General features: G+C 38.5%; 1 protein-coding gene across 4 annotated transcripts in view; it reads left to right on the top strand.

Annotated features, from left to right (window-relative positions):
* The window catches only part of lg28h5orf22 (linkage group 28 C5orf22 homolog), a 55,461-nt gene extending 35,412 nt beyond the window's left edge, over nt 1-20,049 (top strand). For 2 of the 4 annotated variants that reach the window (XM_061891242.1, XM_061891240.1), the window contains 4 exons: nt 2,348-2,469; nt 6,900-6,966; nt 10,569-10,708; nt 17,586-18,782. In XM_061891242.1, the coding sequence (XP_061747226.1) occupies nt 2,348-2,469; nt 6,900-6,966; nt 10,569-10,708; nt 17,586-17,742 (486 nt within the window). In that variant the 3' untranslated portion in view covers nt 17,743-18,782. Of the gene's footprint in view, nt 1-2,347; nt 2,470-6,899; nt 6,967-10,568; nt 10,709-17,585; nt 18,783-19,782 lie in introns of those variants that run through there. The other 2 variants (XM_061891241.1, XM_061891243.1) reach the window with 2 other exon arrangements.
* The last annotated feature ends 567 nt before the right edge of the window (nt 20,050-20,616 follow it).

The raw sequence follows: 20,616 nt of genomic DNA, 5'->3' as shown, positions 1-20,616 counted from the left end.
TACTTACAGTTTACAACTTTGTCAAATGATTTATTGATTTGATTTATTTAACACATAAATCTTAGGCTTAGGTCAGGCTGATTGGTACTAACCAACTAGTTAGCTGATTAAAGAAAGTTTGGCATTCAATTATGTAGTCAACTAAATTAGTATATATGTTTTAAAGCAAAAAGAAAAATGTCTTCATCCCTTTGGTCATAATTTTTGCGTTTCTTGACTTCAGCTCCAGACTTTTTCTGGATATTGTCATTACTGCCACAAGTGGTGGAAAAGTGTATTACAACAGAGTACCTCTGCGGCCCAAACGGAGCAGATATTTTTGGGGGGTGCCCAGCAATGGTTAAGAACCAATACTCTAACACAAATCAGAGACGGTGACTTTGTTCTTCGGATAGCTTAGCCTTCAAATCTTGCATTTTATAGACTGCACTATTCTTGTCGCAAGAAGGGTTTAAAAAATGTTGAAAGTTGTTGACGTGATGACGTCCACACTTGTGTGTCCAGGAAGAGCTTGGGACTCAACTTTTCCACTACAGAGGGGCCCCGGGGCCCACTTTAATATTAACTGTATCTTTCTTCTGATTTTAATGGTATTCAATAATTATATCTAACCTACTTTCAGTTTACATCTGTGTCAAATGATTAACTGATTTGATGTATATTACACATAAATCTTAGGTTTAGGTCAGACTGATTGGAAAAAAAACAACGGATTAAAAACATTGAGATTCAATTATGTAGTGCTAAAATAAGTCAACTAAAGTAATGATAATATATATGTTATTAAAGCGCAAATAAAAATATATTTTCATCCCTTTAGTCATCATTTTTGTGTTTCTTGACTTCAGCTCCAGACTTCTTCTGGATGTTGTCATTACTGCCACAAGTGGTGGAAAAGTGTATTACAACAGAGTACCTCTGCGGCCCAAACGGAGCAGATATTTTTTGGGGGGTGCCCAGCAATGGTTAAGAACCACTACTCTAACACAAATCAGAGACGGTGACTTTGTTGTTCGGATAGCTTAGCCTTCAAATCTTGCATTTTGTAGACTGGACTATCCTTGTTGCAAGAAACTGTTAGGTTCGCACACAAAGGCGCATTCAATCAAAAATATTTCTAAATCGAAAAGTTTGGTCAATCAAGGTTTCGCTGTAAACAAAAACAGTTGCCAAAAGGTAAACAAAAGTATGGTTTTGCATATTAAGACCACTTTAACTTCAAATTTGCCCAGTACAGTCTTTGGAACTTCTCAACTATTTGCCTACTTTCAAAGCGTTGTTTTGGCGCAAAAAATATTTCTTATGATCCATAACTTAAAGCAATAGTTGTTTTTTTTAATATTTCATGCTTTTTTATGTTAAAAGACCAATTTAACTTCGAATATGCCCAGTACAGTCTTTGGAACTTGTTTACTCTTTCCCTATGTTCAAAGTTGTTAGTGATTCTAGGATGCGATGCAAAAAAAATATTGCTTATGATCCATAAATAGCTTTTTTTTAAAATATTATAAGCTTTTTTATGCCCGACGTTTAGGCATTGTTCCACACCGGAGAACATCATTATCCTAAACATGAAGAATCAACATAACAAAGTATTCAGATCAATTGATCTGAATCTGAGGCAATATATTCAACTTTATGTACTTATGTTAGGTTCGCACAAAGAGGCCTATTCAATAAAAAAAAGTTTATAGATCGAAACATTTGGAAAATCGAGGTTCTGCTGTAAACGAAAACAGGTGCCAAAAGTTTAAAAAAACGGTTTTGCATAATAGGACCACTTTAACTTTAAATATGCCCAATACAGTCTTTGGAACTTTTCTACTCCTACTTTCAAAGCCTTAGTGATTCTAGGATGCAAAAATAAAACATATTGTTTATAATCTTTGGAATTGTGCCTGTCATTCACAACCCTTATGTAACACCAGTATTAGTCCTTTTTGTGCATTCTAAATCATAAAAAACTGCTAGCAAGAGGAATGAAGGTAACGGGGATACAATTTAATCTGTGTATAAAAGGGGACGACGTGGCGAAGTTGGTAGAGTGGCTGTGCCAGCAATCGGAGGGTTACTGGTTCAATCCCCACCTTCTACCATCATAGTCACGTCCGTTGTGTCCTTGGGCAAGACACTTCACCCTTGCTCCTGATGGGTCCTGGTGAGCGCCTTGCATGGCAGCTCCCACCGTCAGTGTGTGAATGTGGAAATACTGTCAAAGCGCTTTGGGCTCTTTAAAAAAAAAGGGGTAGAAAAGCGCTATATAAGTACAACCCATTTACCCATTTAAGAAGGGTTTAGAAAAATGTCAAAGTTGTTGACGTGTTGACGTCCACGCTTGTGCGTCCAGGAGGAGCTTGGCGAGTGTGTGGACCAGCGGACCCGTCAGTTGGAGGACTTGGAAGCAGCCTTCGCTGATCTCCTGGAAGACGACACAGAAGAGATTGTTGCTCAGTGGGTCAGCAAACTTGGGTGAGTTTTTTATTTTTATTTTTTTTATGTTTTCATTTGAGGGAAGTTGTTGTCACCCATTTTATTACATCAAACGTCAGTTATTCAGTTCTTTTTAACTGACTTCATTAGGGATGTTCCGATTAGGGGTTTATGCTGCAGATTCCAATCATCTAGGACTGAGATGGGCCGATACCGATACCGATCACTTGTATTAACTGTAAACTTTACATTGTATTTATTATGAAATATCGATACTGCAGATACCAGATCTTTATGCTCTAATTTCGCCTCTCAAATGTTAATATCGATACTTTTGATACTTTAGTTCAGGGGTGTCCAAACTTTTTCCACCAGAGCAATACAGAAAAGGGGTTCATTTTGATATCTTTTCTTTTTATGCTAAAAACAAATATTGTGTCAGCTTTGTATAATATATGACTAAATTTAGTAGTATAAATTATACGTTTAAACATTGCAGCTTTTTGTCATTACTCGCTGATTTTTTTTTCTTACATTTTTACTGTTGTTGTTTTCCCCTGTAGGAATAAAATACAAATAATGAAAATATTAGTAATAATACAATTGTGTCAAAACTTCTGCCTGCGGGAAACTATCAATTCTCAATTACACATTTAAGGGACGGCGTGGCGCAGTGGGGAGAGTGGCCGTGCGCAACCCGAGCGTCCCCGGTTCAATTCCCACCTAGTACCAACCTCGTCACGTCCGTTGTGTCCTGAGCAAGACACTTCACCCTTGCTCCTGATGGGTGCTGGTTGGCGCCTTGCATGGCAGCTCCCTCCATCAGTGTGTGAATGTGTGTGTGAATGGGTAAATGTGGAAGTAGTGTCAAAGCGCTTTGAGTACCTTGAAGGTAGAAAAGCGCTATACAAGTACAACCCATTTATCATTTATTTAAGTGTTTATTGTGCTTGTTGTATTGTTTCAAATTGATATTTTTTTTAAATCAATTAACTAACTACATTTGTTTATATTTTAATAGTTACTTAGACTTAGACACAGTTTATTGATCCACAAGGGAAATTGTTTGTTTTTTTTGTAATATTTTTAGAAACGTTTTTATTTTAGACTTTATTATTTTTAGAGTACTGGTAATAGTATGTTATATTTTTATTTGAGAGTTTGTAATATTTTAGATCAGGGGCATCTAAAGGTTTTGCAACAGGGGCCGCAAACTGAGAAGTCAAGTATGGGGTTGGGGAATTTTGATATATTTTTTATTTGATGTAAATGCTAAAAACAGACTAAGTATATTAATAATTATTAGTTTTAAACTCCAAATTTTTGCTCTTTTTTTACTAAATTTTTACGTTGTTTTTTTTTGTTTTTTTTTCGGATAAATATGTTAGTATTTGAAAATACATAACTTTTAGAATTTTAGCAAACACATTTGGTATTTTTGCACAAAGTACCAGATCGATGCCAGACTGAATTTCACTCATTATCGGAATTGGAAAGAAAATTTGTGGCATCGCACTTCACTAATGATGATTGCTATTGACAGTTTAACAGCATCAACACAATATTTTAACAAGTTCCTTTTTTTCTTTAATATATACAAAGTCAATAGTACACAATAACTAGATGAGGCAAATATTGAAGGAACTGCTTGTGAATGCTCCGTTGCTGAAGTTGAACTGAAATGCTGACAGAATGTAGTATGAATGTAAGAATAGTTTGAATGTTGGAATGATTTGAATTTTGAAGATTTTGAATTTCCGCGAAAAACGGGACTTGGTTTGGAACTTGGGAAAGTGTTAATTTGAATGTCCAGGATGAGCGGAATATAGGGCAGTACGGTGCGAGAGTGGTTTCTGCGTCTGTCTCACAATACGAAGGTTGTGGGTTCGATCCTGCGCTCGGAATCTTTCTGTGTGGAGTATGCGTGGTCTCCCCGTCTCTGCAGTTTTTCCTCCGGGTACTCCGACTTCCTTCCATCTCCTATGACATTTACCTGGGGATAAGTTGATTGGCAACACTAAATTGGCCCTAGTGTCTGAATGTGAGTGTGAATCTGTGTTGGCCCTGTGATGAGGGTTCGACTTGTCCAGGGTGTACACCGCCTTCTGTCCGAATGCAGCTGAGATAGGCTCCAGACATGCAGATATAAAATAAATACACAGAGGACTTAAGTAAAAGAAATTAAATGAACTCAAATATAGCTACAAACGAGTAGCATGCAATATGTACATACAGCTAGCCTAAATAGCATGTTAGCATCGATTAGCTTGCACTCATGCAGTGACCAAATATGCCTGTTTAGCACTCCACACAAGTAAATAAAATCAACAAAGCTCACCTTTGTTTGCACAGTATAAAACGTTTGGTGGACAAAATGAGACAAAGAAGGAGTGGCATAAAACACGTCCTTCTGCGGCAGCGTCGGAGAAAGTTGTCCATGTAAACAAACTGTAGAGTCACGGTCCACATAATGGTGAGTTCAAGGACCGTTGGACAAAACGGCGATCGCCAAATACTCTCATCAGTGAAGCACAAACATATTAATTAACAGTGGGATCTCTAACAATTAGGAAGGTATGTGTTGTGTTTGTTCTCCTACAGAAACCATTCTACAACAAAAAATATATTTTTCAACCAATTTTATTTCCATTTCGATACATTTTTGAAAAAGCTCCATGTAGCCACCAGCGCGCCTCTAAAAAGCTGCATGTGGCTCTAGAGTGTATAGGAACTATATAAAATTGTGTAGAACTGGACGTCGTTGACATCGGATGTTGAGGATATTTGATTTGATTAAAAATGTACGTCCGTTACGGCACTTATAGCACAAGCCTCCGCTCGACTAGCAAGGAAACACGTCCTGTCTTCTGTCCTCAGCCTTCAATAATTTTAGTCCATCCAACTGCTCAAGCCTATTCCAGCCTGTTTCAAATGTCATTTGAAAGCACTCTAAATATGAATATTCTTTAAAGGGGAACATTATCACGATTTCGAAAGGGTTAAAAACAATAAAAATCAGTTCCCAGTGGCTTGTTTTATTTTTCAAAGTTTTTTTCAAAATTTTACACCTCCCGGAATATCCCTAAAAAAGCTTTAAAGTTCTTGATTTTCGCTATTTGCGATGCGACCATCCATTTCCCTGTGACGTCATACAGGGCTGCCAATACAAACAACATGGCGGTTACCACAGCAAGATATAGCGACATTAGCTCGGATTCAGACTCGGATTTCAGCGCCTTAAGCGATTCAACAGATTACGCATGTATTGAAACAGATGGTCGGAGTATGGAGGCAGATAGGGAAAACTGAACTTGAAGAAGAAATTGAAGCTATTGAGCGAATAACTATTGACGCTATTCGGCCATAGCATGGGTGTACCTAATGAAGTGGCCCATAGCATGGCTGCCTTATTAGCATCGCCGGTAAAATGTGCGGACCAAACGATCAGGACTTCCGCATCTTGTGACACTGGAGCAACTTAAATCTGTCGATTGGTAAGTGTTTGTTTCGCATTAAATGTGGGTATCTAGTTTCAAATGTACATAGGGACGGCGTGGCGAATTGGGAGAGTGGCCGTGCGCAACCCGAGGGTCACTGGTTCAAATCCCACCTAGAACCAACCTCGTCACGTCCGTTGTGTCCTGAGCAAGACACTTCACCCTTGCTCCTGATGGGTGCTGGTTGGCGCCTTGCATGGCAGCTCCCTCCATCAGTGTGTGAATGTGTGTGTGAATGGGTAAATGTGGAAGTAGTGTCAAAGCGCTTTGAGTACCTTGAAGGTAGAAAAGCGCTATACAAGTACAACCCATTTATAGCTAGCGTAAATAGCATGTTAGCATCGATTAGTGTAGCATGTTAGCATCGATTAGCTGGCAGTCATGCCGTGACCAAATATGTCTGATTAGCACATAAGTCAACATCATCAACAAAACTCACCTTTGTGATTTCGTTGACTTAATGGTTGCAAATGCATCTGCAGGTTATCCATACATCTCCATGCCATGTCTGTCTTAGCATCGCCGGTCAAATGTGAAGACACTCTGGTACATTCAATGGGGGTCTGGCGGCAGATTTCTTGCCAGTGGTGCAACTTGAATCCCTCCCTGTTAGTGTTGTTACACCCTCCGACAACACACCAACGAGGCATGATGTCTCCCAGGTTCCAAAAAATAGTCGAAAAAACGGAAAATAACAGAGCTGAGACCCGGTGTTTGTAATGTGAAAATGAATATGGCGGGTGTGTTACCTCGGTGACGTCACGTTCTGACGTCATCGCTAAAAGAGCGATAAACAGAAAGGCGTTTAATTTGCCAAAATTCACCCATTTAGAGTTCGGAAATCGGTTAAAAAAATACATGGTCTTTTTTCTGCAACATCAAGGTATATACTGACACTTGCATTTGTTTGGTGATAATGTTCCCTTTTAAGAAGTAGCTCTTGCGTAAAGATGCTCGATCTCACTTTTTCAGAAAGGCTTGTTTTGCCCACCTGGTCTCCAGTTTGAAGTCGAGAAATCCTCAGCCGGACTACGAAATGGTGAGAATGGTCAACTATGACACAGCATTATCTTTTCTCTTTTAAGGAAATGTGTGACGACAATTGTTTGCTGCTAGCAGGGTGTATAAAATAGTCAGGATTGTAATGGATACAAAGGATTCTGGGTATTTGTTGTGTTGCATTTATGTTGTGTTACTTGGAGGATGTCCTCCCGAAATCTGTTTGTCAATCTTGTTTGGTTTGGCTTCACAGCGTGGCGCATATTACTAAGAGTGTTAAAATTGTTTATATCACAACCATTAGTGTAGTCTGTATCACCCAGTATGCCTTGCAGTCGTGTGCGTGTTGCTGCAGAAGCCACACACAACATGTTGCTGGACTGACAAGCAGATCGTACATGTTGTAGTAGGCGACAAAGCCAATGGCTTCATAGCACGCCCTAATACTTAATTTCTGGGTGACTACCGGCAGTCATTCAGGGGAATAATAGCGTCTCCTATTGTCTTCTTCGCTATATGACACGGGTCTTAAATGGCGCTTTGAATGCCAAAGGATACCGATCCCAGAACCATGCATATCAAATATTTCTGGATGGTTCAACTAATTAAATCTATTTTTTTCGTCATGTCACCCGCCCGACCCGCGGGTTATCCGCGTACTCCGCGGATGAGACCACAAACCACGCATCTCTAATGTGTGTATAAATAATATATACACATTTATCTGTAAAAATCTGCCGTACAGTGTGTGTGTGTTTGGGTCCCTTTTTTCAGGAACACTAATCCAAAAGTCACAATGTCCGAGAGAATTCTAGAAACGTTATGACAGATCACCTCAAGAAACTCAATTGAAGTGTACAGTTTTTTACTGAATGGGACACGTAACATGTACGTTAATATAAAGAAAGAGGGCTTTACAATATTAACTATGAACAATAAAACACTGAATATTAACAACGAATGAATATCGCTCCTTTTTGACTTCCCAGACAGAGCTCCTCGATATTGTGTATCTTTTACAAAACACATCCAAATATGAATGCCAAGTTTAATAAACTCCTACAATGTGATTTATTATCACGTAAAAAACTGCTTCTGATACAAGCGTTTCGGGCTGGCTGCTCAGAAAACAGACCCCGCCCACTCTGTTTTGTTCCTCGTCGGAGCTGCTGTGACATAGATTACCGTAATAACTCGTATAACAATCAAAAGCGCGGATTTCAACCATTGAAATACTTTCTATAGTTCAAGACTTACGGTCATTTAAAAACAGCACTGCACATCATACTGGCGGCGACAGTTTTAAGGTTAAAGGTCTAAAAAAATTATGCAGAACGTCAGGCAGCCGGATTGAAAATCATTACTGGCCATATTTTGCCCATAAACGGCATAATGAAAATGTACAACAGTTCTTTTCATCTAAAGAAGAGAAATATAACCTCAGAGGAAAAAGAGACTTGAAACATTCGTATGCACGTACAACACTCAAAAACTTTTGCATATCAGTCAAATTATGGAATGGATTAAAGAAAATTAATGAACAAAGAAATGAGAATATGTATAAAACCCAAAACCAGTGAAGTTGGCACGTTGTGTAAATCGTAAATAAAAACAGAATACAACAATTTGCAAATCCTTTTCGACCTATATTCAATTGAATAGACTGCAAAGACAAGATATTTAATGTTTGAACTGACAAAATTAATTTAAAAAAATTATTAATTTACAATTTAATGGCAGCAACACATTGCAAAAAAGTTGGCACAAGGGCATTTTTACCACTGTGTTACATGGCCTTTCCTTTTAACAACACTCAGTAAATGTTTGGGAACTGAGTAGACCAATTTTTGAAGCTTTTCAGGTGGAATTCTTTCCCATTCTTGCTTGATGTACAGCTTAAGTTGTTCAACAGTCCGGGGTCTCTGTTGTGGTATTTTAGGCTTCATAATGCGCCACACATTTTCAATGGGAGACATGTCTGGACTACAGGCCGGCCAGTCGAGTACCCGCACTCTTTTACTATGAAGCCACGCTGTTGTAACACATGGCTTGGCATTGTCTTGCTGAAATAAGCAGGGGCGTCCATGATAACGTTGCTTGGATGGTAACATATGTTGCTCCAAAACTTGTATGTACCTTTCAGCATTAATGGCGCCTTCACAGATGTGTAAGTTACCCATGCCTTGGGCACTAATGCACCCCCATACCATCACAGATGCTGGCTTTTTAACTTTGCGCCCAGAACAATCCGGATGGTTCTTTTCCCTGTTGTTCCGGGGGACACGACATCCACAGTTTTCAAAAATAATTTGAAATGTGGACTCGTCAGACCATAGAACACTTTTACACTTGGCATCTTTTCATCTTAGAGGAGCTCGGGCCTAGCGAAGCCAGCGGCATTTCTGGGTGTTGTTGATAAATGACTTTTGGTTTGCATAGTAGTGAAGTGAAGTGAATTATATTTATATAGCGCTTTTCTCAAGTGACTCAAAGCGCTTTACATAGTGACACCCAATATCTAAGTTACATTTAAACCAGCTGGGTAAAGTGTCTTGCCCAAGGACACAATGGCAGTAACTAGGATGGCACAAGCGGGAATCGAACCTGCAACTCTCAAGTTGCTGGCCGGACACTCTACCAACCGAGCTATTCCGCCCATAGAGTAGTAGAGTTTTACTTTGCACTTACAGATGTAGCGACCAACTGCAGTTACTGACAGTGGTTTTCTGAAGTGTTCCTGAGCCCATGTGGTAATATCCTTTACACACTGATGTCGCTTTTTGATGCAGTACCGCCTGAGGGATCCAAGATCCGTAATATCGCCTACATGCAGTTATTTCTCCAGATTCTCTGCACCTTTTGATAATATTATGGACCGTAGATGGTGAAATCCCTAAATTCCTTGCATTAGCTCATTCAGAAATGTTGTTCTTAAACTGTTCGACAATTTGCTCACGTATTTGTTCACAAAGCGGTGACCCTCGCCCCATCCTTGTTTGTGAATGACTGAGCATTTCATGGAAGCTGCTTTTATACCCAATCATGGCACCCACCTGTTCCCAATTAGCCTGTTACAAATAAGTGTTTGATGAGCATTCCTCAACTTTCTATTTTTTTTTTGCCACTTGTGCCGGCTTTTTTGAAACATGTTGCAGGGATCAAATTCCAAATGAGCTAATATTTGCAAAAAATTTAATAGTTTTCCAGTTCGAACGTGAAGTATCTTGTCTTTCCTTTCTATTCAATTGAAAATAGTTTAATAAGGATTTACAAATCTTCACTGGTTTTGGGTTTTGTTGATGAAATGATGTAACATATTGACACTGTATATATGTGCAAAGTAAACTTAAACCATAACTGGTCAGTGACTACATTTATTGAGTAGCTTTTTTTGATGGTACTTGTACTAGAACTGTAGTATGTCAAATACTACAGTATATGTAACTTTGACAAAATAAAAAGACCAAAATCAAAGTCCTACAAAATAAGAATAATAGTGAAGGGAGAAGTCTGGTCCCCCGGTCTTTAGCTTTCTGGCAATGTGGCCCCTAAACTCTTGAGTTGAGCTCCCTGCCTTCCACCGGTCTCTCCCTCGCCTCGGTCCTGAGTAACAGTACTTTATCGGCCTGCTTTCACTCTCAGGTACATCAGGCCGGTTTAACCTGCGACTCGTCTGAGTTGCCTCATCATATCAGCTCCGATGACGAGATCGACCGGCTTGTGTCAGCCGTGCAACTGTTCCTGGCGCACCTGCCCAAGCCCACTCTGGTGACCATGTCCAGGTAAACCATTGGCTTTCAAGTGGAGAATACAAGCCCTGGATAAAAAGTGATGGAATCAGCAGACTTGGAGTTCAGTTGTTTAATTTTGAAGAACAAAAACCTAACAGACATGACACTAAACCAGGGGTAGGGAACCTATGGCTCTCGAGCCAGATGTGGCTCTTCTGATGACTACATCTGGCTCTCAGATAATCAATCATCGATCAATCAATGTTTATTTATACAGCCCTAAATCACCAGTGTCTCAAAGGGCTGCACAAGCCTCAACAACATCCTCAGTTCAGATCCCAGCTAAACCTTAGCTGACATTGCTTAACACGATAAGTAATTAATAATACCGCTGGTAATCATTGTGTTAAAAATAGCGTTCAAAATATAAAACACTCATGCATTTTGATCCATCCGTCTGTTTTCTACCCTACCTGTTCAACAAGTCGCATTAAGGGCAAGAAGTATTTTATTTATTGTTGATTAGCTTCAGAATAACAATGTTATTAAAAAGAATAACAGACTTATTATACTCCAAAAATGTTGGTCTTACTTAAAAATGCACGCATCTAGTTGTATTCAGTGTTAAAAAAATATTATTTGGCTCTCACAGAAATACATTTTAAAATATTTGGCTTTCATGGCTCTCTTAGCCAAAAAGGTTCCCGACCCCTGCCCCAGATTGTTTCCGGGATTTCCGGATTTCGGTGCCTCTCCCGGACATCACCTGGGGTCAACATTCTAAGATTTTCGCTCGGAGTACAATATTGAGTGCGAGCCGTGATGGCTTTACATTTCACGTCCTCTACAACATGTCATCGCGCCCGCCTTTACGCCATGCTATCTGCATACCGACCGGACGCATGCATTTTGCTCCTTCTATCGTCACATGTACGAGATTGCAAGGCATGCTGGGTGATACAGGTTACACTGAAGGTTGTAAACAACTTTTACACTCTTACTAATATGCGACACACTGTGAACCCACACCAAACAAGAATGACAAACAAATTTCGGGAGAACATCCTCACAGTAACACAACATAAACGCAACATAACAATTACCCAGAATCCCACGCATCCATGACTCTTATATTATACACCCCCGCACCCCCAACCCTGCCCACCTCAACCGACGCACGGAGGGGAGGGCGGGGTTTGGTGCTAGCGGGGTGTATAATATAGCCTGAAAGAGTCATGGATACGTGGGGTTCTGGGTAATTGTTATGTTGCGCTTATAATGTGTTACTGTGAGGATGTTCTCCCGAAATGTGTTTGTCATTCTTGTTTGGTGTGAGTTCACAGTGTGGCGCATATTAGTAAGAGTGCTAAAGTTGTTCATATCACAACCTTCAGTGTAACCTGTATCTCCCAGTATGCCTTGCAATCTCCTACGTGTCTGTGGAAGCCACATACAACATATTACTGGACTGGCAAGCTGTTTGTACATGTTGTAGGAGGCATCAAAGGCAATGGCTTCATAGCACACCCTTATTGTTGTTATCTGGGTGACCATCAGCGGATATTCGCGAGAATGGTTGCGGCTCCCATTGTCTTCTTTATTTTGTGAAACGGGTCAAAATGGCTCTTTGAGTGGTAAAGGTTGCCGACCCCTGCACTAAACTATAGTCATTTGAAAGGGCAACTGCACTTTTGTGGGGAATTTTGCCGATCGTTTACAATTAATGTGAAAGACATGACGATGGATATTTTTTTAATGCATTCTAACTATTAAATAAATGTGATCATAAGTCCACTTACAATGTAGCCTCTAGGAGTCGCTCAATTCTGCCTGTAAAGCCCTGCAAAAACATCCAAAAACCTTCGTTAGTCTCTTATATACATGATGTAAGTATATATGTGAAGTAGTAACATTTATATTAACATTTAATATTTACGTATTTTCATCACTTTTATTTAATTTAAAAAACGCATCACAACATTCACATTTTTTACTTTCCTCATCACCGATTATTACCTACTGCAGACTTCATGAGAGCCAACAAACATAATACAACACCACTTACTGTACAAAGTCTGCTGTCATTAGGATGCCGACTGCTAGGATGTTCATATATTCCTGTTTAGATGAAGAATGACTCATACTTGAAAGTAAAGGGGGTTGGAACCAAGCGTCTTTTTGTGTCGTTCGCACATTTCCGGGTATAAATTGACTGTCAAAGTCTACCAACTTGTCTAAGTACGTCCTCATCCTTCTACTATCCAGGTGGGAGGCACAATTTATGATCTAGAATAAACTTCCAGGGAGCAAGGACGCGAGGAAACACCTCACCAGTCGATCATGTCAAAATTGTACACATTATGATCATGGCGGCGCAAAAAATAGTTTGTCTGCTTTAGCGCTTATAATAACAATATCACTAATCCTTGCCAATATTCATGACACCAAATGTAAATGGAGTATTGGTGGCGCTTTTTGAATGGTTATTTATTGGATTTCATGGCCAAAATAGAATACCTCCCTTTGGGTTTACTGTAAGTGGACTAGCCAACAACCATAAAAAAAATCACTTACTGTGTAAGGTCTGCAGTCATTAGGATGCCGACTGCTAGGATGTTCATTTATTCCCGTTTAGATGAAGAATGACTCATAATCCTCATAAAAAGTGGGTTGGAACCAAGCTTCTTTTTGTGTTATTCTCGACATTTCCGGGTATAAATTGACTGTCAAAGTCTACCAACTTGTCTAAGTACGTCCTCATCCTTCTACTATCCAGGTGGGAGGCACGATTTATGATCTAGAATAAACTTCCAGGGAGCAAGGACGCGAGGAAACGCCTCACCAGTCGATCATGTCGAAATTGTACACATTATGATCATGGCGGCGCAAACAATTGTTTGTCTGCGTTAGCGCTTATAATAACAATATCACTAATCCTTGCCAATATTCATGACACCAAACGTAAATGGAATATTGGTGGCGCTTTTTGAATGGTTATTTATTGGATTTCATGGCCAAAATAGAATACCTCCCATTGGGTTTACTGTAAGTGGACTAGCCAACAATCATTAAAACAATCACTTACTGTGTAAGGTCTGCTGTCATTAGGATGCCGACTGCTAGGATTTTCATTTATTCCCGTTTAGATGAAGAATGACTCATAACCCTCATAAAAAAAGGGGTTGAAACCAAGCATCTTTTTGTGTTGTTCTCGACATTTCCGGGTATAAATTGACTGTCAAAGTCTACCAACTTGTCTAAGTACGTCCTCATCCTTCTACTATCCAGGTGGGAGGCACGATTTCTGATCTAGGATAAACTTCCAGGGAGCAAGGACGCGAGGAAACACCTCATCTGTCGATCATGTCGAAATTGTACACATGCTAATCACGCCACCGCTAAAATACCGGTTTGTCTGCATTAGCACTTATAATAACAAAAAACATCCAAACACCTCCATTAGGGTTTTATATACATGATGTAAAGTTATATATAATGTAGTAACATTTATAATAACATTTAATATTTACGTAATTTTGATCACTTTAATTTTAAAAACGCATTACAATATTCCTATTTTTTTCTTTCTTTATCACCAATTATTACTCACTTCAGACTTCATGAGAGCCAACAAACATGATAAAATATCACTTACTGTACAAAGTCTGCTGTCATTAAGATACAGACTGCTAGGATGTTCATATATTCCTGTTTAGATGAAGAATGACTCATAATTGAAAGAAAAGGGGGTTGGAACCAAGTGTCTTTTTGTGTCATTCTCGACATTTCCGGGTATAAATTGACTGTCAAAGTCTACCAACTTGTCTAAGTACGTCCTCATCCTTCTACTATTCAGGTGGGAGGCACGATTTATGATCTAAAACAGTGGTTCTTAACCTTGTTGGAGGTACCGAACCCCACCAGTTTCATATGCGCATTCACCGAACAGTACTTAAGTGAAAAATAAAATGTTTTTTTTTTTTCAAATTCAAGAAAAAGTCACGTTTTTTTTTAATTTGTGCACAAAATGAACCGTGCATGAACATCACCTTGTTCAAAGAACAAAAAAAACTGTGCATGAACTCACAACAAATTACACACCTTGCACACATTACCATGAATTGATACACTTGGACCCAGACTTAAACAAGTTGAAAAACTTATTTGTGTGTTACCATTTAGTGGTCAATTGTATGGAATATGTACTGTACTGTGTAAACCAGGGGTAGGGAACCTATGGCTCTAGAGCCATATGTGGCTCTTTTGATGACTTCATCTGGCTCTCAGATAAATCTTGTCAAAGTGCGGCCTGCGAGTCATTTTAAGAATACAATTTAAAAAAAATTTAAAACATAAAAAGTGGTATTAAAGAGCAAACAGGTGATATGTAACAAGAAATTGTTGCAATGTTTACTCTTATAACACAAAGCTGCCATGCAGGCTGTTTCTTTCTTTAAAAAATAATAATGAATCAAAATCAATGTCATTTTGAATTATTGACCTATTCAAGGCTTCGATTAATTCACATTAAATATTCCACTTTGAGATATTTTGGGGGAAAATGTTGCATATTTTGTGTTTTACCATATAAAAAACTGAGCTGTTTTTTTTTTAAAGAAGGGCCTAAAACAAACAAACAAAACATAAACAACAATAAAACTTAAAATTGACGCATATATCTGAAGTTGATCTCGAGATTATTGTGCTAAAAGTAAACCGTAAAAAAACTGTAAAAAAAATGTATAATTTATTTTTAAACACTTTAGTAAGTAGGACACTTTTGGATCCCCAATTATTTGTTTTTAAGTGTCATTGCTCAAAAAATAATAATGAATCAAAATCCAAAATTAAGGCTCCAATTATTATATAATGTCAAATATCCCACCTAAAAAAGTTATTGGGTGAAAATATTGCATCTTTTGTGTTTTTTCCATTTTTTTTTTAATGTTGATCTAGAGATTTAAAACTTGCATAATAATAAGAATTATAATACTGAATAATGACACAATTTTAATATTTTTTTAGACCAAAACCCTTTGGGGTCCCTGTGATCATAACTGAGTGGAGGCCTAAATGTATATTTTTTATACATATATTGGTTTTTAAAATAAAAATTATGAAAATGGCCCCCGCTTTCTCTGATTTTTCAGTGTGCGGCCCTCAGTGGAAAAAGTTTGGACACCCCTGGCTTAACACGATAATTATGAATAATTCCGCTAGTAATCACAGTGCTAAAAATACCGTTCAAAATATAAAACATTCTCATGTATTTTCTACCAGACTTGTTCAAGAAGTCGCATTAATGGTAAGAAGTATTTGATTTATTATTGGTTAACTTCAGAATAAGAATGTTATTAAAAAGAATAGGAGATTTTTTACACTCTAAACATGTTGGTCTTACTTAAAAATGCACACATTTAGTTGTATGCAGTGTTAAAAAATATTACACGGCTCTCACGGAAATACATTTTAAAATATTTGGCTTTCATGGCTCTCTCAGGCAAAAAGGTTCCCGAGCCCTGGTGTAAACTGTACTGTTTCATATAATGTTTTCTCTTCCTTTGCAATATCCTAGTAAAAGTTTCAATCAATTGATCGAAAAACCTGCAAATCAGATGGAAAATTAGAGGGAACATTGTTTGGGGGTATCCATAATACGCTGATAGGGAGAAGTGTTTATTTACACGATAAGTCGGATGTGTCTTTACCTCCGTGGCAGAAACTCCGCCGAACCCCTGAGGCCGACTCACCGAACCCAGGTTAAGAACCACTGATCTAGAATAAACCTCCAGAGAGCAAGGACGTGAGGAAACACTTTACCAGTCAATCATATCGAAACTGTACACAAGCTGATCACAGTGCCGCTAAAAATAGTTTGTCTGCGTTAGCGCTTATAATAACAATATAACTAATCTTTGTCAATATTCATGACAGCATGTTGGCGCTTTTTGAACGGGTATTTATTGGATTTCATGGGCAAAATAGAATACCTCCCATTGGGTTTGCTGTAAGTGGATTTTTATTTATCTAATCTTTAAAAGACATTGAAAAACTCCATCCATCGTCATGGCTTTAATTATGATTGTGAACAATAGGCAAAATTAAAATTTAAATGGCATTTATCTGACTTTAAGAAACATACAAGAATATAAATTATGTTAGTTACAGTTTCCTTTTTAGCTCAAGCACAGTGAAAATAATGGAATCACTCAATTCTGAGGGAAAAAAAAAACGCTAGAATCACCCTGTAAATGTTCATTTCAGATTAAATCTGTTCATTAGTCTGCAGTTAAAAAGGAGTGGGAACACTCCTTTGGAGAGCTGTTGCAGCAGGTGGATTGACATGAATCATGGCTCCAACAAGATTAAAACGTTTGTTGATTAAAACAAACGAGAGGATTGTCAAACTTCTTCAAGAAGGTAAATCATGACGTAATCTTGCAAGAGATATTGATTGTTCACAGTCAGCTGTGTCTAAAGTCTGGACCAGGTGCAAACATGGTACACCAAGGAAAATATCAGAAGACTTTAAAGCAAAAAGTGGCCATTGACACCTAAACAGGAAAAAAACAAGCTTCCAATGGACTAAAGAAAATCAAGGGGGGACTATGGATAAAAGTCCTATTCAGTGATGAATGCAAGGTGATGATGCTGGAACTTTGGTTTGGTTTTGGTTCCAATGAGATTTATGAAGACGACTGCCTGAAGAAAACATCAGTACAGTCAGGTAATGATGGCTGTCATTACAATTTCAATACATGCACACCTTGACTTTCCGTCTCTTATTCCATCAATGGAATAAGTCCTCTAAGTCTGCTGAGTCCATTATTTTTTTCCAGGGCTCACGGTTGCTAACATAAAGTTGACATCACAGACTTAGCTCCTGGTAAAAATGTTAATGTTTGTTAACCTGTCTCATGTGTTTTAGATCCAGTTTGGATGAGTACTGCCCCGCAGAACAAGTGGACTCAGTTCAAGGCAGAGTACTGGCTGTACTTGAGAACCAATATGGAGCATTGGACATACAAAAGGACTATGACAATGCTAACACAGAACTCCCTGCTTTTCAGAGTCCGGTACAATGAGCCTGACAATATCATTGCTGAAAGTTTGCCTCCATCTTGTGAACAGTGTGAGTAATTAAGATTATTGAGCGTGAATTGCAGCTTGAAGTGTTTTTGACATGTGACCCAATCCAAACAACCTTCCCTAGTCATAGCGCAACAACAAAACATTACATTTTAAATATCTGACAATGAACAATGTGAGTAATGCAGGTTATTTACCATGAATTGCACTTTGAGGTGTACACAGCCCAGCATTTTTTTTTTACATTTCGCCCTCTCCAAACAACCTACCCTAGTCATGGCGCAACAACAACAAAATGCAACCAACACAAAAAGTCAACACTCATGGTCACTGAACTTTGTAGATATAAAAAAGCTCCATAAAAAATTCTCCCATTTAAATACATTACAATGCATGATGGGAAAAATGCAAAACAATCTCCACACTTATCCCTGTTTGGCACATTTTAGCTGTAGGATATTTCTGAATGATTACAAAACTTGAAAGAGGTTGTCACGGAAGTAAACAAGGTAGGAGTCAAACTTTCCACATACTTTTAATATATAATTATTAATTATATATCCATTCTCATACAATTTAGAGAACAAGATGTGTCTGGGGGCCGGTATATATATTTTTAGGAACACTAATACGAAACCTCACAATAATGTCTGATTAAATGCTAAAAACATTTTGACAGACCGCCTTAAAAAACGGAATGGAATTTTCATTTTTTTTTACTGAATGAGACACCCAGAATGTACATGAAAATAAAGAATGTAGGTTTTACAATATTAACTATGATCGATAAAACGCTGAATATTGACAACATATGAACGCCATACATACTTGCCAACCCTCCCGGATTTTCCGGGAGACTCCCGAAATTCAGCGCCTCTCCCGAAAACCTCCAGTGACAAATTTTCTCCCGAAAACCTCCCGAAATTCAGGCGGAGCTGGAGGCCACGCCCCCTCCAGCTCCATGCGGACCCGAGTGACGTGTCGACATCCTGTTTTCACGTCCGCTTTCCTACAATAAAAACAAAGTGCCTGCCCACTGACGTTATAACTGTAAAATGATTTCTTATGTGGGTTTATTGTTAGGCAGTCTCATTAACGTCCTCCCTGCGCGGCAACAACACACAACACACAACAACAGCAGTCACGTTTTCGTCTATCGTAAAGCATTTTGTCTGCCGTAAACAGCAATGTTGTGACACTCTTAAACAGGACAATACTGCCATCTACTGTGCATGCATAAGTGACAATAACAGCTACGGCTTTTAGAGCAGTGGTTTCCAAACTTTTTTCAGAGATGTACCCCCTGTGAACATTTTTGTAATTCAAGTACCCCCTAATCAGAGCAAAGCATTTTTGGTTGAAAAAAAAAAGATAAAGAAGTAAAATACAGCACTATGTCATCAGTTTCTGATTTATTAAATTGTATAACAGTGCAAAATATTGCTCATTTGTAGTGGTCTTTCTTGAACTATTTGGGGAAAAAAAGATATAAAAATAACAAAAAACTTGTTGAAAAATAAACAAGTGATTCAATTATAGATAAAGATTTCTACACATACTGCGATAAGGTGGCGACTTGTCCAGGGTGTACCCGGCTTCCGCCTGATTGAAGCTGAGATAGGCACCAGGGAATAAACGGTAGAAAATGGATGGATGGATAGCTGTAAATATACTCCTTCCCTCTTAACCACGCCCCTCGCCCAACCCCCGACCAATCAATCAATCAAAAGGGACAGTGGCCAGAAATAGGAAATATACTTGTTGAATAAAACCTCTGCCTTGTTTGTAATGAATACTTGGGCCTACTACGCTACTGCATTGTAATGTCAGTCATTATGGCGGCACTTGGAGAGCCTAGTGTTTTCTGAGGTGGTTACACAATCGTAATATTAGCATTTTTATTATTTTATATATATATATATATTATATTATATATTTCAACTCTTTGTGATGATAATTCTGCAGCCTCTGTATGTCCGAATACTGAAAAGTTGATTTCTGGGTTCAACTTTATTTGTTTTCAAACACTGGACTAGATCGTTCCTTTCAAGTGCCGCCGTTCTAAAGCCACGCCTCAGCCCTGGCGGAATGACGTCACTCGTGCAGCTAGGCAGAGCAAAGAGAAGATGGAAAAAGGACAGGCTGCATGTGTCCTTTGCCATTTTTAGAGTAAGCCTGCTTTCCTTTCAGATGACTGTAAAAGCAGAGATGAATATATCTATCTATCTCAGATTATATCTTCTAACTGTAAAAACCTCAGAGTTCTGTTCAAAACTATTAACACTGTCATTGATGCCCTCAAACTTGTTGGTTCTGATGCTTCTTTTGAAATCTGTGAAAATTTCTCCATTTTTTCACTGACAAAATTGTGTCAACTAGAGCCAGTTTATCCCAGCCTTCATATGACCCTTCTGTTCTTCTGCATTTCTCTTCTGTTTTCCATAAGTTTCTTTTTTAAATGACACAGTTAGTCATATGAAGCCCTCCGGTTCACCTGCAGATGCCCTCCCACCTCGCCTGTTTAAAAAAGTATTTGCTACTATTGGATCAAGTGTCCTTAAAGGGGAACATTATCACAATTTCAAAAGGGTTAAAAACAATAAAAATCAGTTCCCAGTGGCTTCTTGTATTTTTAGAAGTTTTTTTCAAAATTTTACCGGTCCCGGAATATCCCTAAAAAAAAGCTTTAAAGTGCCTTATTTTCGCTATTTGCGATGCGACTGTCCATTTCCCTGTGACGTCACACAGTGCTGCCAATGTAAACAAACAATGGTGAATAGCACAGCAAAATATAGCGACATTAGCTCGGATTCAGACTCGGATTTCAGCGGTTTAAGCGATTCAACAGATTACGCATGTATTGAAACAGA

The sequence above is a fragment of the Nerophis ophidion genome, linkage group LG28 (genome assembly GCF_033978795.1).
Source record: "Nerophis ophidion isolate RoL-2023_Sa linkage group LG28, RoL_Noph_v1.0, whole genome shotgun sequence".
Taxonomy (NCBI): domain Eukaryota; kingdom Metazoa; phylum Chordata; class Actinopteri; order Syngnathiformes; family Syngnathidae; genus Nerophis; species Nerophis ophidion.
This window is presented reverse-complemented; position numbering and strand designations above follow the sequence as displayed.